Raw genomic sequence first — 16180 nt, 5'->3', positions numbered from 1 at the left:
AAGGGCTGCTCCCAGGTTTATCCAGTCTCCAGATGGGACCTGGTAACTTGGGGCTTGACTCCACTGCCCCCAGTCACACACCTTAGCATCTACTGAGTGAGGCTTGTGGCTCGATCCTACGGAGCATTCACCCTGTTTGGATGTAACCCCCCTGGGCTCCCCTGCAGCTATCAGGCTTAAAGAAGAAAAGTAAAAAAAAAAAAAAAAAAAAGCTCTGATTGGCTTGCCTGGTATAACTTCTTTCCCTTTTGCAGGGAATAAAGTTTGTCCTGGAAAAAAAGGCTCTTATCCTGAGAAGGGGGTGGTTAAATAGAATGCATTCGAGAGTGGTGGTGAAGGTTTGGAGGATATGCTGGAGCCCTGGATTCGAGCAGCAGGGCAGGCCTGCATTTTGCGGTGTCTGTCAGAGCAGGCTGATTAGCAACTCTGTCTGCCCCTCCTGCAATGGGCCATTTCCAACTTTGGAAACAGGGCTGGGGGGCTGCCGGAGCTGCTGGTTTCTCCCAGCACAGAGGCATCAGGACCCATGGTCTAGATGACTTTGGCAAGAACAGCAGCTATGTTGCCCCAGACAGTTTTTCTGCTGAATTGTGTTTGCAACAGCAGGATGCCTCTCAATCCCCATCCATGCTTGGGGGCAGGGGTCTTCCCACCCACTTCGGGTCCCTTTCTGTGTGTGGGGGGGGGGGGCTCATTGGAGCCCCTAGGATTTTTTTTTTGCTCCAGAGCTTGACCCAGATGGTCAAGCAAGCCCTTCAGGAGGATGCTGGCTCCTTGACAAGTGGCGGGACCCCTAGGGATCTGGATGTCCTCGGCCAGGACCCACTTTGTGTGGGAGCTAAACACTGCAGAAGGGTTCGAGGGGGTATTGGGTGCTCTGGGGTGTCCAAGGAGGATCTGGATGCCGCCTCTGACCCCCAGTCCCTCTCAGACTTAGTTCTTGAGGATTCTTCTCCATAAGAGGAGGAGTGGTCCCATGTGATCCGACTCTTCTGCTGTCAGGAACCTTTTTGTCTTTTTGATGAGGTTACTGAGACTTTGGAGGTGCTTAATTCTCCCTCTGCAGACCCTCCGGAGGGGTATTCTGTATTAGAGGATCTAGCTGAGACCCAGAAACATTTCCTACTGCATAAAATTCTCTCCCGCATGATGATGGTGGAATAGGAAATCCCAGATGGGGGCTCTCAAAGGGACTCAAACTCTTGATCGCCTTTATTCCTTCACTTCTGAGGAGATGGAGAAATACTGGGCGTATCCCAAGGTGGACGCCCTCGTCATGGCTGTCACCAAAGCAACAGCTGTCTCAGTTCAGGACAGCTTGGCCCTTCGAGAGCTCTATGATGAGCAAGTGGAGCATCAGCTGCATTTAGCCTTTTCCATGGGAGGTTCCAGTATTCAGTCTGCCATCTGTGGTGGCTATGTGGTACGTGCCATGCTCCACTGCCTGCGGAAGCTTCTGGAGTTCCCAGAAGCTTCCCACCTAGAGTTGGGGATGGCCTTCTTGGCGGATGTGCTTTTATGATGTGGTCCACCTAGCTTGGCAGTCAGTGTACTTGGCTGTGGTGGACTGTCCCTGGATGTGGCTTGACAGAAGTGGCCTTCAAGAAGCTTCTTTTTCAATGATGTTTACTATTTGGAGAGGACCTGGAGAAGCTGGTGAAGGACATGGGGGATGCTCAGCCCCTTCAGCTTCCTGAGCTGATGCAGAATCCCAGCGCTCCCCAGTTTCTAGAGGTTGCTCCAGCAGCGTGGGCCATTTTCAGTTGGTTCAGCGCGCTCCCAGTCAGAATTCCAGTTTATGGAGGCCCTTTGAGACAGGCTTCTTTTGAGACTTTAGGTGAGCCTCAGCTTGACAGACGGTGCCGCAGCAGCCCATCCTGTCCAATGAGGATGTGCCGGGTCCCTCAGTGGTGCGAGGTGGGGACAAATTGTCTCTCGTCCTCCCTGAGTGGGCCCTCATAAACTGGAGCCAGGGGGTCCCAGAGGTGGTTGAGAAGGGTTAATCTCTGGAACTCATGCACCGTTCCCTGGCAACTTCATGGCTTCCCCTTGTGGCTCAAAGCAAAAGAGACAGGCTGTCGCCCTTAATCTTGTATACCTCCTAAATTTAGGAGCGTTGAAGCCAGTGCCTCGTGAGGAGCAAGGCCTGGTATATTATTCCAGGTATCAAAGAGTTCATTGCCTGAGTCGAATATGGTACCAAAGAAAGGCAGCACCTTCTGCCTCATCCTAAACTTGAAATGCCTGCCTGAGAGTGCAGCATTTTCACATGGAGACCCTCAGGTCAGTGATGGCCTTGTTTCAGCGTGCAAGTTTTTGACGCCCCTGGACCTCATGGAGGCTTATCTGCATATTTCCATCACATTAGTTAATATTAGTTAATGATCAATGCAATTTTATATGTTCATTTTAATATATTTTTAAATGTTCATATTATCTTTGAATCAAAAGAGACTCTCAATGTTTACAATTCATGTCTGTTTTACATGTACACTCTATTATTTGTATTGATGTTTTATATATTTTATAGAGATACTAGCCGTTGAGCCCGAAAAAACGGGCTAGTAAAGGAAGGGGGGGTTGAAACCCCCCCTCCCCCCCCCCCCCCGATAGGTCGCCGCCGCCACCCCTCCACCCGGGCCGGGTACCTGGCTTCACTATTCAAACCGGCAGAACGCAGCACACAGCTCATCTGAGCTGCCGTCGGCCTTCCTTCTTCTCTGTGTGTGTTCGCCCTCGTGTGACGTAACGTCGGCGAGGGCGGGACACAGGCAGGTAAGGAAGGCCAACGGCAGCTCAGATGAGCTGTGTGCTGCGTTCCGGCGGTTTGAATAGTGAAGCCAGGTACCCGGGCCGGGTGGAGGGTGGGTGGCGGTGGCAGCGGCGACTCCGGGTGGATGGGGGGAGCGGTAGCGGCGACCCTGGGGGGTGAGCAGTGGCGACGGCGGTTCCCTCACTCGCAGGTGCGCAGGTTCCCTCTCTGTCACACCCCCATCATCACGTATTGACGCGGGGGCGGGACAGAGAGAGTCTCTACTGCGCATTTGCGAGTGAGTACGCCTCTTGCCATTTATATGTTTGATATCATTTCTTTATATATATTTCATATTTTTTACATTTTATAATTTAATATGTTTGTTGTTCATTATAGCCCCTGACGCAGCCCTCTTGTTGGGCGAAACACGGCCTGTGTTGGGCAGTTGTCTAACATACGATATCTTCAATAAAGTATTTTGGCTATTACACTGATCTGCTGGTTTGTTCTCCCCATTTCCATCACATTCCATCTTCGCTTTTGTATTCTGGGATGTCACTTTCAGTTTTGGGCCTTGCCTTTTGAACTAGCCATGGCCTCCTACAACCTTCTTCAAAGTTAATGGCAGTGGTTGTGACCGCCAGAGGATCAGAATGCAACCTTTCCTGGACAACTGGCTAACCAGGGCGGATTCTGCAGACGAAGCCAGCCTGGCCAATTCGTAAATCATTTCTTGACAGGAGCCTAGCTGAATTGGGGTAGGAGTCACCTAGTTCCCTTCCAGGTCCTGGACTACTTGAGAGTGTGCTTCGTCACTGCCTGGGGGGTGATGTTCTTTTCAGAGGACCGGGTGGAGAAGCTGCAGTTGCAGACGCACAGGTTGTGCAAACTCTTGTTTCCCACAGTGTAGGACTTTTTGTAGCTTTTGGGTTTCATGGCTGTGACCCTGGAGGTGGTTCCTTGGGTGAGGGCTCACATGTGCCCCTGCAATGGGCCCTGTTGTCTTGGTGGACTCCGGTTTCACAAAACTTCTTTGCCCTCTGCCTCTTTTGTCCAAGGTATGGATCTGTGTGGCCTGATGGGGCAGCCCAGTTCATGTCTTGCGGGGAGCACTCCTGGATCCCCCACAGGGGGTGCTTGTCACCACGGATGCGAGTCTCTTCAGCTGGGGAGCTCATTGCCTGAGCCATATGACGCAGAGGACCTGGACCGCTTTGAAAGGCAGTATATCAAGCCTAAATAAACATAAAAATCAATTGCTTGGATATCCGGGCGGTTTGCTTAGCCCTGCTAGAGTTCCTTTCGGGAAAAGCAGTCAGAGTAATGTCACTATGGTGGCTTATATTAACAAGCAGAGAGGACCAGTTGTTAGGCCTTGGAAGAAGCATTCCTTTGTCGGTGGGCAGAGAGAAACCTGCAGGCTCTCACAGCGGTCTATATTGTGGGTGAGACCAATATGCAAGTGGACTTTCTTGGTCACTTTCTCCTGGATCCAGGACAATGGGAGCTGGGTCAACAGGTCTTTCAGCTTATTTTGAACCACTGGGGGGCCCTATGCGGTTTGATCTGATGGCGTTTGGAGCCAGTACAAAAGTGCATCGTTTCTTCAGTCGCTGGAAGGAGCTGGACTGTCAAAGGATAGATGCCTTAGTTTAGCCATGGCCACTGGAGGAATCCCTTTATATATTCCCTCTGTGGCCTCTAACTGATTGGCTGTCTTCTGCACAGGATTGCACATCATCCTTTTCTGGTCTTGCTAGTGGCTCCAGACTGGCCTTGCAGATTGTGGTACACAGACCTTGTGCACCTTTTCGGGGGCGGCCCTCCTTCCATTGCCCAGAGGGTGGTGGCCTCTACAGCAAGGTTTGGTAGAAATGGAAGATCTGGATCTCTTCTGGCTTACGGTTTGGCCATTTAGAGGAGGTGCTTAAAGTGGAGTTTTACACCCGTAGTGGGTTTTTTTGCTGTTCTGCTCTCAGAAGTCCTCCACGTCTCTAACTTGCATCAGCGCTATTGCCCTGGAGGGCGTAGGTGCCTGACATTCTGGGTTTCTTACAACAAGGACTTGACAAGGGTTTGGCGTTGGGCTCATTGATGGTCCAGGCTGCTACCCTGTCCATTTTTTGGGCTAAGGTGAAGTGCACCTCCATGGCCTTACATGGGGAGAGGTACCCTGTTCCCTGGAAGGTGTAGCGCATTTGCACTCCCTCAATTTGTCCTTGGTTTCCCCTATGGGACATCAATCTGGTTTTGGGTGCTGAGGCTCACTCTGAGCCTCTGTGCTCAGCCTCCATTAGGAACCTCACTCTCAAGACAGATTTTTCTGATCACAATCACTTTGGCTAGAAGAGTTTCTGAGCTGCAGGCTCTGTCTTGCTGGGACCCGTATCTTTACATTGTGGAGGACTTGTTTTCTCATCGTACAGTCCTTTTTCCTCCTCCTGAAAGTGGTATTTCCTTTGCATGTGAGTCAAGTTTGTTTGCCTTCCTTTGTTGCAGAGGTCTCCACTTCTGCGGATAGGAGGCTTCACAAACTGGATATCTGGAGGACGCTGCTCCGATACTTGAAGGAGACCAATGATTTTTTTCTTGTCTGATCACCTCTTTTGTTTCTTTCATGGCTCTAGGAGGAGCCAGGAAGGAGACCAATGATTTTTTCCTGTCTGATCACCTCTTTTGTTTCTTTCATGGCCCTAGGAGGAGCCAGGCAGCCTCTAAGACCTCCATTCTGAGGTAGATCAAGGCGACTATTGAGACCACCTACATTTGCAAGAATCATCTGGTACCTCTGGACCTGAAGGCCCACTCAACATGGGCTCAAGCTGCATCCTGGGCAGAGGCCCAGGCGATAGCTCCTGAAGAAAGTTTAAGTGGCATCTTGGTTGTCACTCCATTCTTTTGCCAAATACTACAGATTGGATGTATTGGCCAGGGTCTATTCGGATTTTTGGCACAGCTGTCATGTAGGGAAGCCTTGTCTACTGCTGCCTAGTAGATCTGTTTCTGTATATCCCCCTTTTGCAGAACAGTGTAGCTAGATGCTAAGGAATGAGAAATTGTCTTACCTTTTCTTTCCTTTAGTAAACTACATTGTTCCGCAACATGCCCTAGGAAGACTTGGGCCCTAGGACTCTGGGTGTGCCTGGTGCTTTCCTGTACAATTAAAAAAAAAAAAAAAACCTAAATTAAAAAAAAAAAGAAAAGTGACATCAAACAGATTGCAGTTTACAGCAATATGGGTTTCCGTGAGAATGCTATATCCTGGAGTAACGAGTGCTGCTCTGTGGTGTTATGTTCGCTTGATTGTCATTGCAGCTGCTTTGGTGGTTGGAGCATGAGTACATTATTTAAAAAAAAAAAAAGAACCTTCTGCTACTTTGGCAGATGCATACTGGATCTTTTCAGGGGGCACCACCAGCTAATATCTGTGTTGTCTTTGGTTAAACTTTTTTTTTCTGTATCTCCATCTGCTGGTGGGACGGGATAACATCCACTTTTGCAGAACAGTGTAGCTGACTAAAGGAAAGAAAATTCAGGTAAGACATTTTCTTCTAATGTGGGTTTCTATTCTGAAAGAAATAACTTGCAGATATGATAAACAGCAGCAATTTCTGACAGCTGAAAATTCTTATTGTAGGAGATCTCTCTTCAGCAAATTATGTCTCATATTGCTTCTGTCAAAAAGGATATGATCATTTTGGAGAAGAGTGAATTCTCAGCTCTAAGAACAGAAAATGAGGTAAGGCCAAGCAGGCTGATGTCTTAGCGAAGTATGTTTGTCTTTGGTATGACGGTCAGAGGCACATTGAGCAGCAAAGGAAAGGGACACGACTCACTCTGCTCTATTTGGAATTGTACAATTCTTGCATTTGTACTCTTAGAAATTCTGATAGTGAGCAAGACATTTTTTATGCTTGGGTATAGTTGTTGAAGAATGACTTGGGTTGTTATGCACACAGCTCCATAGTATCGGGTCCTTTGTCACTCATTCACAACTCCTCCATTTGCAACACACATCTGATCTAGTTGTAGAGGCTGACCAAAACTGCTTTTTTCAGTTTTGTCTGAAACCAAAACTGCCACTGAAACTGTCTGAAAGTTTTTGGCTGAATCCAAAACTGAATACTCAAGTTTAATGTGAACCAGTGAGGGCCACTGGGGATAGTCAGCTACTTGCAGTCTGTATCCCTCTGTTAAACTCTCAGTATCCAAGCCAGAATTTAATAATTTAATGAAAGACCATATTTTACCTCCAGGCAAAAAAACCTTCACACACATGGGCTACAGCTAATGAAAACTGAAAACCATGGTGCTTTTACAGTGGCTGACTGTGCCACACTTGGAGTGATAGCTGATGTATAACCTCCATAGAGAGGCTATTTCCTAAGGAGCTTATCATCCCAAATTGATGGGCTTAAATTCCTGCTAACATTTTGTACCAAAAGCATTTATTTGGAGCACTGTACTTACCATATAAACTATTGTGCAAGATTATAACTGCATAACTTGCAATCGTAAAAAATAAAATACAAAGAGTAGTCCTCTGAACTACTTTAGTCTCTGGTTGGGGCGATGCCCCAATCATGGTTGCTATTTTAAGAGCACATCCAGAATAGGCAGGAGTAACTGGGGATTGCTCCTGCTTCAACTATGTCCCTAGAGAACCAGGGATTGTAAGATAGGCCCAGGGAGGCCTACAGGTGGCGGGAGAGGCACATGAACAGGACAGAGCAGATTTTCAGCTTCCACTGAAAACAGATAAAAACAAAAACATGGCCAAAAATTAAAATAACCTTTTGACCAAAACCAGGCATAAAAAGGATTTTGGGCTGGTTTTGCACCGAAACCAAAATTTGTTTGGCCTTTACCTAGTAGTGCTGGAAATTCATGTTAGGGTAGTTTTAGCGCCTGATACAAAGTACTAGTATAGTTGTCTAGATCAGTAATTCTGAAGGGCCACTAGATTAGTATATCTGGGGGTTTGTATTCTTACTCAGTTTTACTTCTATAAAGGTAGCTTGTATGGTGGCTATAGAAAGTCTACACCTTTTCAAAATAGACATTTTGTTTGTTGAATAGAACCTGGAGTAAAATTCATGCGAGGCAATGCCCTCTGAGGTCCTTTCAGGGTCGGATGACTGCTTGATACACTTCTCTGCTGACTTGCAAGGAATGTGCTTGAATGTAGAATTCATACAATAGAAAGGGGAGGGGGTATCAACAGTCACACAGGCTCCCCATGCTCTGTGCCTTCCCTGGCAAATGCCCCTGTGGGACGGCAGTAATGTCCCAGTCCTCCTTGAAGTCAGTAAGGCTCTACTCAAGTCACCTCAACATCCAAAATCTGTGGCAACAATCCTTATGAATAGCTTCATTCAAAAAGTTTTCATATCACATGAAAAGAAAAGGATAGGCCAAGCTTATTAGCCTGCCTGCCACCACCCTCATATCTTCTGAAACCTAATTCCTATTCCAGGGATACATCCTTCCACTGGCTGGTAAAATTAACAAAAAAGAAGTTCCAGTTCAGACCAACTATAATGCCCAGTCAGTCTCAATGTCACAGTCCCAAGATAGGAAAAATACCAAGACAATTCTGTACCTTTGGTGCTTGCTTGAAATCTGGCCAGGAACTCTACACTCTTCAATTCTCAGCAGAGATTGAGCTTTGCTCCTGTCTTCTGTTTTTATAGGGCTGTTGGTGACTCCTCCTTCTCTCTTCTTTCCATCCTCTGGTTAAGAATTTGTCCTTGCCCAGCTGTCTCTGCTGAGGTTAATATTTTGTGGTTCCTGGTTATTCTCTGGTTAGCATTTCCTTTCTCCTGGGCTTCAAGTCTCAATGACAGGATATACACCCTGTTGCAGTGCATTAGAACAGCATTCCATGAAGCCACACATTCTACCCTATAACAGCATGAGATATATTTAAATGTCTTTCTCTTTATACCTCTGTAATATTTTATGTTCTGGTGCAACCTATTGCCTTGAAAGGCCCCCGCTGTGTTAAACCATACTAATCCATACTAATTCACATGATTACTGAATGAATAAATTAAGTAGCTCTTCTGGTAGTGGATTTCAAAGCAAAGGTTCAACTATGTGCAGCAAGGAGCTGGCAAAACATTACCATGACAAAGTTGTAAAAAGCACAAATTGGAGATTGCCAAGTCCTTGAATATAACTCTGAGGTCAATTAGGCTGGTTAAGAAGTAGGTTGTATGTGGTAACACTCAGAATATGCCTAGAGCTTTCCTTTGAACTGGATGACTGGGCAAGAAGTTTGATAATGGAGGCAATCAAGAGATCAGTGGAGCTTTGAGAGTGCTACCAGTTTTCATGGCCTAAGCTGGTTAAAGTGCACGTAACAATAGCCCAAACAAACCACAGATCTGGGGCTGTATGGCAGAGTGACAAGAACAATGCCATTGTTTAAAGTCCATTTTGAATCCCATTTGTAAAATACAAAAGGAGCATTCAGGAGATGCTGTAGCCATGTGGTGGAAAGCTTGCGGTCTGGCTAAACTAAAATAGAACTTTCTGGCCTGAATGGGAAGGGTTTGGTGCAAACTGAACACCACATGTGAAACATGGTGGCAGCATCATGTCTTAGGGGTTTTGGCAGAGACTGGGGCACTGTCAGGGAAGAAAGGGCACTGAATGGAGAAAAATACAGAAAGGTTCTTGAGGAAAACCCATTTTCCTCAGCAAGGTAGCTGAAACTGGGATTAGTATTTTTATTTTTAAGCTTGACAACGATCTGAAGCACACAATCAAAGCTACAGTGGTGTGTCTAAAGAATAATAAGGTAAATGTCCTTGATTAGTCTCATCACCATCAGTGAAAAATTGATGGTATGACTTGAATATTGCTGTCCAATATGGCACATTCCCCTTCCTGAACCCTCCCAAGGAATTTAACAACTTGATCAGTTTTAGAAAGAATGGTCTAATATCGACAACACTAGATTTGCAAACTAGTTGGTGGAGACCTATCCCAGCAAGCTCAGTTATAATTGTAAAAGGTGCTTCCACTAAGTATTAATTTGGTGGTGGATACATCCTTGTTGGATTTCAGTTTTTTAATTATATTCTTTGTCCTAATAATGTTTTTACCCTGAAAGGTGCAGAGTGTACGACATGTTGAGGAGTGGAAAATACTCTTCATCTAAATGCATGCAAGTGTGATGCACTAACACAACAGAATTTGAAAAATGTTCAGGGATGCAATTTTCTATAGCCACTGTAAAATGTTTAGAATGGATATAATTTGGGGTTAGTACTGCAATGGGTATAAATCCATGCTGTTTTTTTTGAGACAGGTTTGCTTGTGTTTTACTAATTTCATAGTCAAATATAAATATAGAATGGTCTAGTACACTGACTTCTGTGACCCCATTTTAGTAATAAAAGTAAAAAACCTGTTCGACACCAGGCTTCCTTCCTGTATTCCAGACTACTTTCCACATCCCCATGAGTTTATAGCATACTGTTGGTCTATGAAGGCTCCTTTTTAGCCCTGCAAATGTGATGGTAATCCCAAATACAGATTTAGTGATTCCATTTAGGGTAATAACCCACAGTTTGGGAACCTCTGGTCTAGTAATTGTAATTATTTGTTTTATGTGCAGGAACGATTTTGTATAACTGCTCACAAGAATGCACACTTGGTGTGACTATTCCAAGAATTCACCAATGTTTTAGTAGGGTACTGCAGGACTCTTCCCCCCACCTCCTAATATTTTAATGAATCATTTCCGCACTTTGTATTTAAAGTTGAATCCTCCATACATTAACATAAGGATGGTGTTTACTACTAAGCAAAATTGCCTAAAATGAAAATTTTCTTCTGATGATCCTGATATCTAGATAACTTCCAAGAATGGAAGGGTAATTCACTTTAAACACAGTTTCAATCCTTAGCCTTGTTGCTGAAGTGTGAAGGAATGTTTTAAGACTCCCACTGCATAGTAACTTGAGCCAGAGCCATTTTAGCCTTTATTTCAGTTAGCTGGGCACAAGGTTCCTCCCCTTTCTGAAATACAACCGTGAACTTATACAAGCAGTGGAATGGCTGCTTCCTAGTTGCAGCCTTAAAAATATTTTCTAGTTGAAAGTGCTGATTGTAATTTTTTTTAAGGTTATACCACAGCTTGTATAGTTTAGACAGCTACAACTGGGAGCATAAGCTAGAGGTTAAATGGACTGGGTAGTTCCGTCAATTTAGCTACCCATCCAACCAACTTTTCCACATGTGAAGGTTGCTGAAAATGTGTATATGTATACCATAGTTTAGTCAATTAAAAAAAATAACACTATTCATGCCTGTATGAGGGTGCAAAACTTTAGAACATATTAAATAGGGAGGTATTTCTTTATTTATATTCAAGAATAATAGAATACAAAATACAGTAGAACAGCACATCTGAAGCATGCTGTAACTCTTCAGCATGTGTTCATAACACATATCATCCCAAGGTAAAGGCCCCCCCACCCCAAAAACAAGAAAACATTTTGCTGCCCTGGGGAAAAGCCCTCTGTAATAAGAAGAAGGATTGCTTCAAAAAAGTGCCTGCCCTTGAGCAATTTAGAGCGAGTTTTGATCCAAAGTATGTGTTAAATGCAAGATGAGATTATCTAGGTGTCTCAATTGATCCAAAGGGAGCAAGGGAACCATCCCCAATGGGCATCACTCTACCCAGCTTTGTTCCATCTGTACCCATAATTTGTTGCGGTCCCAAAGCCAATGAGGAATATACTTAAGCTGGACCGCCTGGTAATAGAACTTAAAATTAGGGACAGCCATACCCCTGTGGTCCCTGGGCTGGAACAACATATGATGCTGAACTCTTGGAGGTTTCCTCCACCAGATATAACTAAAAACTCTCTGCACTGGAGCCTCCAAAAGAACACCTCTGAGTGTTGGATAGGCAAGGCTGTAAATAAGTACAGTAGCCTAGGGAGTACCACCATCTTGATGACCTATATTCTTCTCACCCAGGTGATGTTCAGGGTATGCCAAATATCCAGATCCTCCCACAAACCTTTCCTCCAGCAATGAGGACAAAGGCTCTGATAGTGTAAAAAAACACATCATCTGCCTGCAAAGAGCAGTATTTTTTGTTGGAAGCCCCCACAGATTATGCTCCCCACCCCCTCACTTCGGTGAACCATTTGCACTAGTGTCTCCATCATCAAGGCGAATAGGAGAGGGGGACAGCACACATCCTTGATGCACCCCTCTAGCTAGACTAAAGTTATCTGTGTAGGTGTCATTAATATGGAGGCTGGCCACCGGGTATTTATTTTTATTTTATTTTTGTTACATTTGTACCCCGCGTTTTCCCACTCATGGCAGGCTCAATGCGGCAGGCAGTGGAGGGTTAAGTGACTTGCCCAGAGTCACAAGGAGCTGCCTGTGCCGGGAATCAAACTCAGTTCCCCAGGACCAAAGTCCACCACCCTAACCACTAGGCCACTCCTCCCCGGAGGCTGGCCACCGGGTAAGTATAGATAGTCCGAATGCAATGCAGATATCTCCTAGAAATGTCCACTTTCTCCAGGGTACAAAAAAAATAGGGCCAAGAGACCCAATGAAAACCTTTTTTGGTATCACGAATTTAACCCAAACTCCCCCCCCCCCCCCCCCCCCCCCCCCCCCCCCCCCCCGGTGCCATTCCCCACTGCAGATGGCAAACCTTCCTGATATCGAATGTTTGGTACCCCCTGATAAAGCCAGATTCCATATCATCAAGCTGATCAATCCATAGACTGGTGGGTTGTGTCCATCTACCAGCAGGTGGAGATAGAGAGCAAACTTTTGCCTCCCTATATGTGGTCATGTGCTGCCGGAAACTCCTCAGTATGTTCTCTATCTCAGCAGGTGGTGGTCACACACAGCAGCAGCTCTGGCTAGACCTCCAAGCCTAATCCTTAGGTTTTGTTGAGGCCTGGGGTTGAGGGCTCTTTTGAGCAAGTGCAAACCTGGTGGTGCCAGGTCCCTCCTTTTCTCCCCCCTCCCGCTGGCTCCGTTTAAAAAAAAAAAAATTTTTTTAAACGTCTTTAAAGGCGTTTAATTCGACGTTTCTTTAAACGTTCATTGCAGCTACTCACTGGGACACCAGTTCGTTACAGCTCGGAGCGGCAAGCAGGTAATTTTACCTTTTTATAGCGGGCAGGGGGTTCCCCGATTCTTCTCCTCGTGGCAATGGCGTCGGAGGGCGCAAAGGGTCGCTCCACGGATCGCTGGAGCGCTTCTAGAGGGGATACGGGGGTTTTACAACCTGATTCGCCCTTGATGGGTGATAGTTTAGTGACCGATGAATGTCCCGGTCGTTCCTCCGGCGTGGCGGTTTTTTCCCGCCATAAACGCCCATCCCCCGCTCCTCGCCTCCGCCATCTTGGCCGGCCACGCGGCTCGGACGGCTTCTTCGGGGCCGCCCTGGAGGTTGGAGACATTAATGCCATGAACGCCCTTAATTTGGGCGACGGCACAAAGCGGTTAAAGTTAAGCGCCGTTCTTCCCGCGCGGCTCCTTCACGGAGTTTCGCGCCGGACGCCATTTTGGATGCGCAGCATGTCTCTCCCCCGCTATTGCGAGCGCCGGTTGAGAGTGCGTCTAGGGCTGTTGCCCAGGCTGCGGAAGTGCACAGTCTGGGGGGTTTCTCCCCCGAGTTTGTTTTGCTGCTGCATCAGGCTTTCCTCATGCAAAACGCTGCCCCTGCTCCCTCTTCTGATAAAGAGGTTGAGGTTCCCAGAGGTAAACGCCCTCGGGTTGATTTCCAGGCCTTGGAGGACTTTTGTCTCCTCCGATGTAGATGAGGGCAGCGTGTCTGAGGTCTCCCAACGATCCTTTGCGGATTCCTTGGAGGAGATAGATCCCCGCTCGGATGGAGCGGATGACCCCTCTGCAGCGCGGCTTTTTAGCCCAGAGGATTTGCCCAACCTGTTGTTACAGGCCATGGACACTTTGAAGATTTCCTCTCCGGAGGACGTCTCTCCCTCAGCCCCTGTTGGCTCTGCCATTATGCTGGGGACGAAGCGCCCGCCTAGAACCTTCCACGTGCATGATGCCATGCACACCTTAATTGCGGCTCAATGGGATGTCCCGGAAACGAGCCTTAAAGTGGCTAGGGCTATGTCCCGCCTCTATCCTTTGGCTGTGAGTGAACGTGAGGCCTATCTGTGGCCTACCGTGGATTCTTTAATCACTGCGGTGACTAAGAAAACGGCGTTGCCGGTGGAAGGTGGCACGGCCCTAAAGGACGTCCAAGACAGAAGATTGGAGGCGGCCTTAAGGTCGTCCTTTGAGGCAGCTGCTTTAAGTTTGCAGGCCTCAGTTTGCGGCTCCTATGTGGCCAGGGCGTGCCGGACTATGGTGCAGCGGGCTTCCCCCTCGGATCATTCCTTGAGGGCTGATTGGCCGGCCCTGGAATCGGGCTTAGCCTATTTGGCAGACTTGCTGTATGATGTCTGGAGAGCCTCAGCTAAAGGCATGGCTCAGACAGTCTCTGCGCGGCGGTGGCTTTGGCTGAAACATTGGTCTGCTGACCACGCCTCTAAATCCCGCCTGGCTAGATTGCCTTTTAAAGGCAAGCTGCTCTTTGGGGTCGAGCTGGACAAAATCGTGACCGATCTCGGCACGTCTAAGGGCAAGAAATTACCAGAGGTCAGGGCTCGGGTTAGTACTCGTCCCGATACCTCCAGAGGACGGTTGCAGGAAGCCCATCGGTACTGCCCGGGCAAGTCGGGTTCCTCTGCCCCCTCTTCCTTCAAGAGGAATTTCTCCCCCAAGCAGCATTCCTTTCGCAGAGACCGCCGTCCCGGAGGTGCTCCCTCCGGTCCTCCCCCAGGGGCTCGTACCCAATGACGGGGCCTTGGTCCACGCCCCAGTGCAGATTGGAGGACGGCTGTCCTCGTTTCTGGGCGAGTGGACCACTATAACTTCAGACGCGTGGGTGCTGGAAGTCATCAGAGACGGCTTCAAGCTAGAGTTCTGCCAACCCTTAAGAGACGGGTTTGTACTCTCTCCCTGCAAGTCTCCGGTCAAGCTGTGGTAGTGCAGCAGACCTTGGACAACCTGATCCGCCTGGGTGCGGTCGTTCCGGTGCCAAAAAATCAGATTGGCAAGGAACGTTACTCCATTTACTTTGTGGTTCCAAAGAAAGGAGGTTCTGTCCGGCCTATCCTCGACCTCAAAGGGGTCAATCGGGCCTGGAAAGTGAGGCACTTTCGCATGGAGACTCTCCGCTCTGTTATAGCGGCAGTGAAGGCAGGAGAGTTCTTGGCTTCCTTGGACATCAAGGAAGCGTACCTGCATATTCCCATCTGGCCTCCTCTCCAACGCTTTCTGCGTTTTACAGTCCTGAGATGGCACTTCCAGTTCAGAGCCCTCCCTTTCGGGTTGGCTACTGCTCCGCGGACCTTTTCCAAAGTAATGGGGGTCATAGCGGCCTTCCTGCTAAAGGAAGGAGTACAAGTCCATCCTTATCTGGACGACTGGTTGATCCGAGCCCCCTCTTATGCAGAGTGCGGCAAAGCTATGGACCGGGTAGTTGCTCTTTTGAGCTCCCTGGGATGGATCATCAACTGGAAGAAGAGCCAGCTGCGCCCGACTCAGTCCCTGGTGTATCTGGGAGTTCGATTCGACACCCAAGTGGGCAGAGTGTTCCTGCCAGACAATCGGATTGTCAAGCTTCAGGCTCAGGTGGACTAGTTCCTAGTAGCCTCTCCTATTCGGGCTTGGGACTACGTGCAGCTGTTGGGCTCTATGACGGCCAAGATGGAAGTAGTGCCCTGGGCCAGGGCTCATATGAGACCACTACAGCTATCTCTGCTGCTGCGCTGGACTCCGATGTCGGAGGATTATGCTGTGCGCCTTCCCGTGGACCCAGCAGTGCGCAAGGCGCTGAGCTGGTGGACGCAGACAGACAAGTTGTCTGCAGGATTGCCTCTGGTGACCCCGGAGTGGATTGTCGTCACGACAGACGCCTCTTTGATGGGCTGGGGAGCCCACTGCTTGGGAAGGACAGCGCAGGGGCTCTAGTCTCCTGCAGAGGCAAGTGGTCTATCAACCTCCTGGAACTCAGAGCCATTCGGTTGGTGTTATTGGAGTTCATCCCGGTACTGGTGTTGAAGCCTGTACGGGTCCTGTCGGACAATGCCACGGCTGTGGCCTATATCAACCGCCAGGGAGGTACCAAGAGCGCCCCTCTAGCCAGGAGGCTATGAGTCTTTGCCAGTGGGCGGAAGCGAACCTGGAGCAGCTTTCAGCGGCCCACATTGCCGGAGTCATGAATGTCAAGGCGGACTTTCTCAGTCGCCATACCTTGGACCCGGAGAGTGGCAACTATCTGCTCAGGCGTTCTTGGACATCCCGAAGCGCTGGGGCCAGCCGAGCCTAGATCTGATGGCGTCATCGGCCAATGGC

At 48.0% G+C, this 16180-nt stretch overlaps 1 protein-coding gene across 3 annotated transcripts in view; it reads left to right on the top strand.

The window, feature by feature from the left end:
- Positions 1–16180, top strand: part of MCUR1 (mitochondrial calcium uniporter regulator 1) — a 137807-nt gene that overhangs the window by 66118 nt on the left and 55509 nt on the right. For all 3 annotated transcript variants that reach the window (XM_030211222.1, XM_030211213.1, XM_030211206.1), the window contains exon 4: positions 6393–6494. In XM_030211222.1, the coding sequence (XP_030067082.1) occupies positions 6393–6494 (102 nt within the window). The remainder of the gene's footprint in view (positions 1–6392; positions 6495–16180) is intronic.

This window comes from Microcaecilia unicolor, chromosome 1 (genome assembly GCF_901765095.1).
Source record: "Microcaecilia unicolor chromosome 1, aMicUni1.1, whole genome shotgun sequence".
Classification (NCBI taxonomy): Eukaryota; Metazoa; Chordata; class Amphibia; order Gymnophiona; family Siphonopidae; genus Microcaecilia; species Microcaecilia unicolor.
The sequence above is the reverse complement of the archived record's forward strand: the minus strand, read 5'-3'. Positions and strand labels throughout refer to the sequence as shown.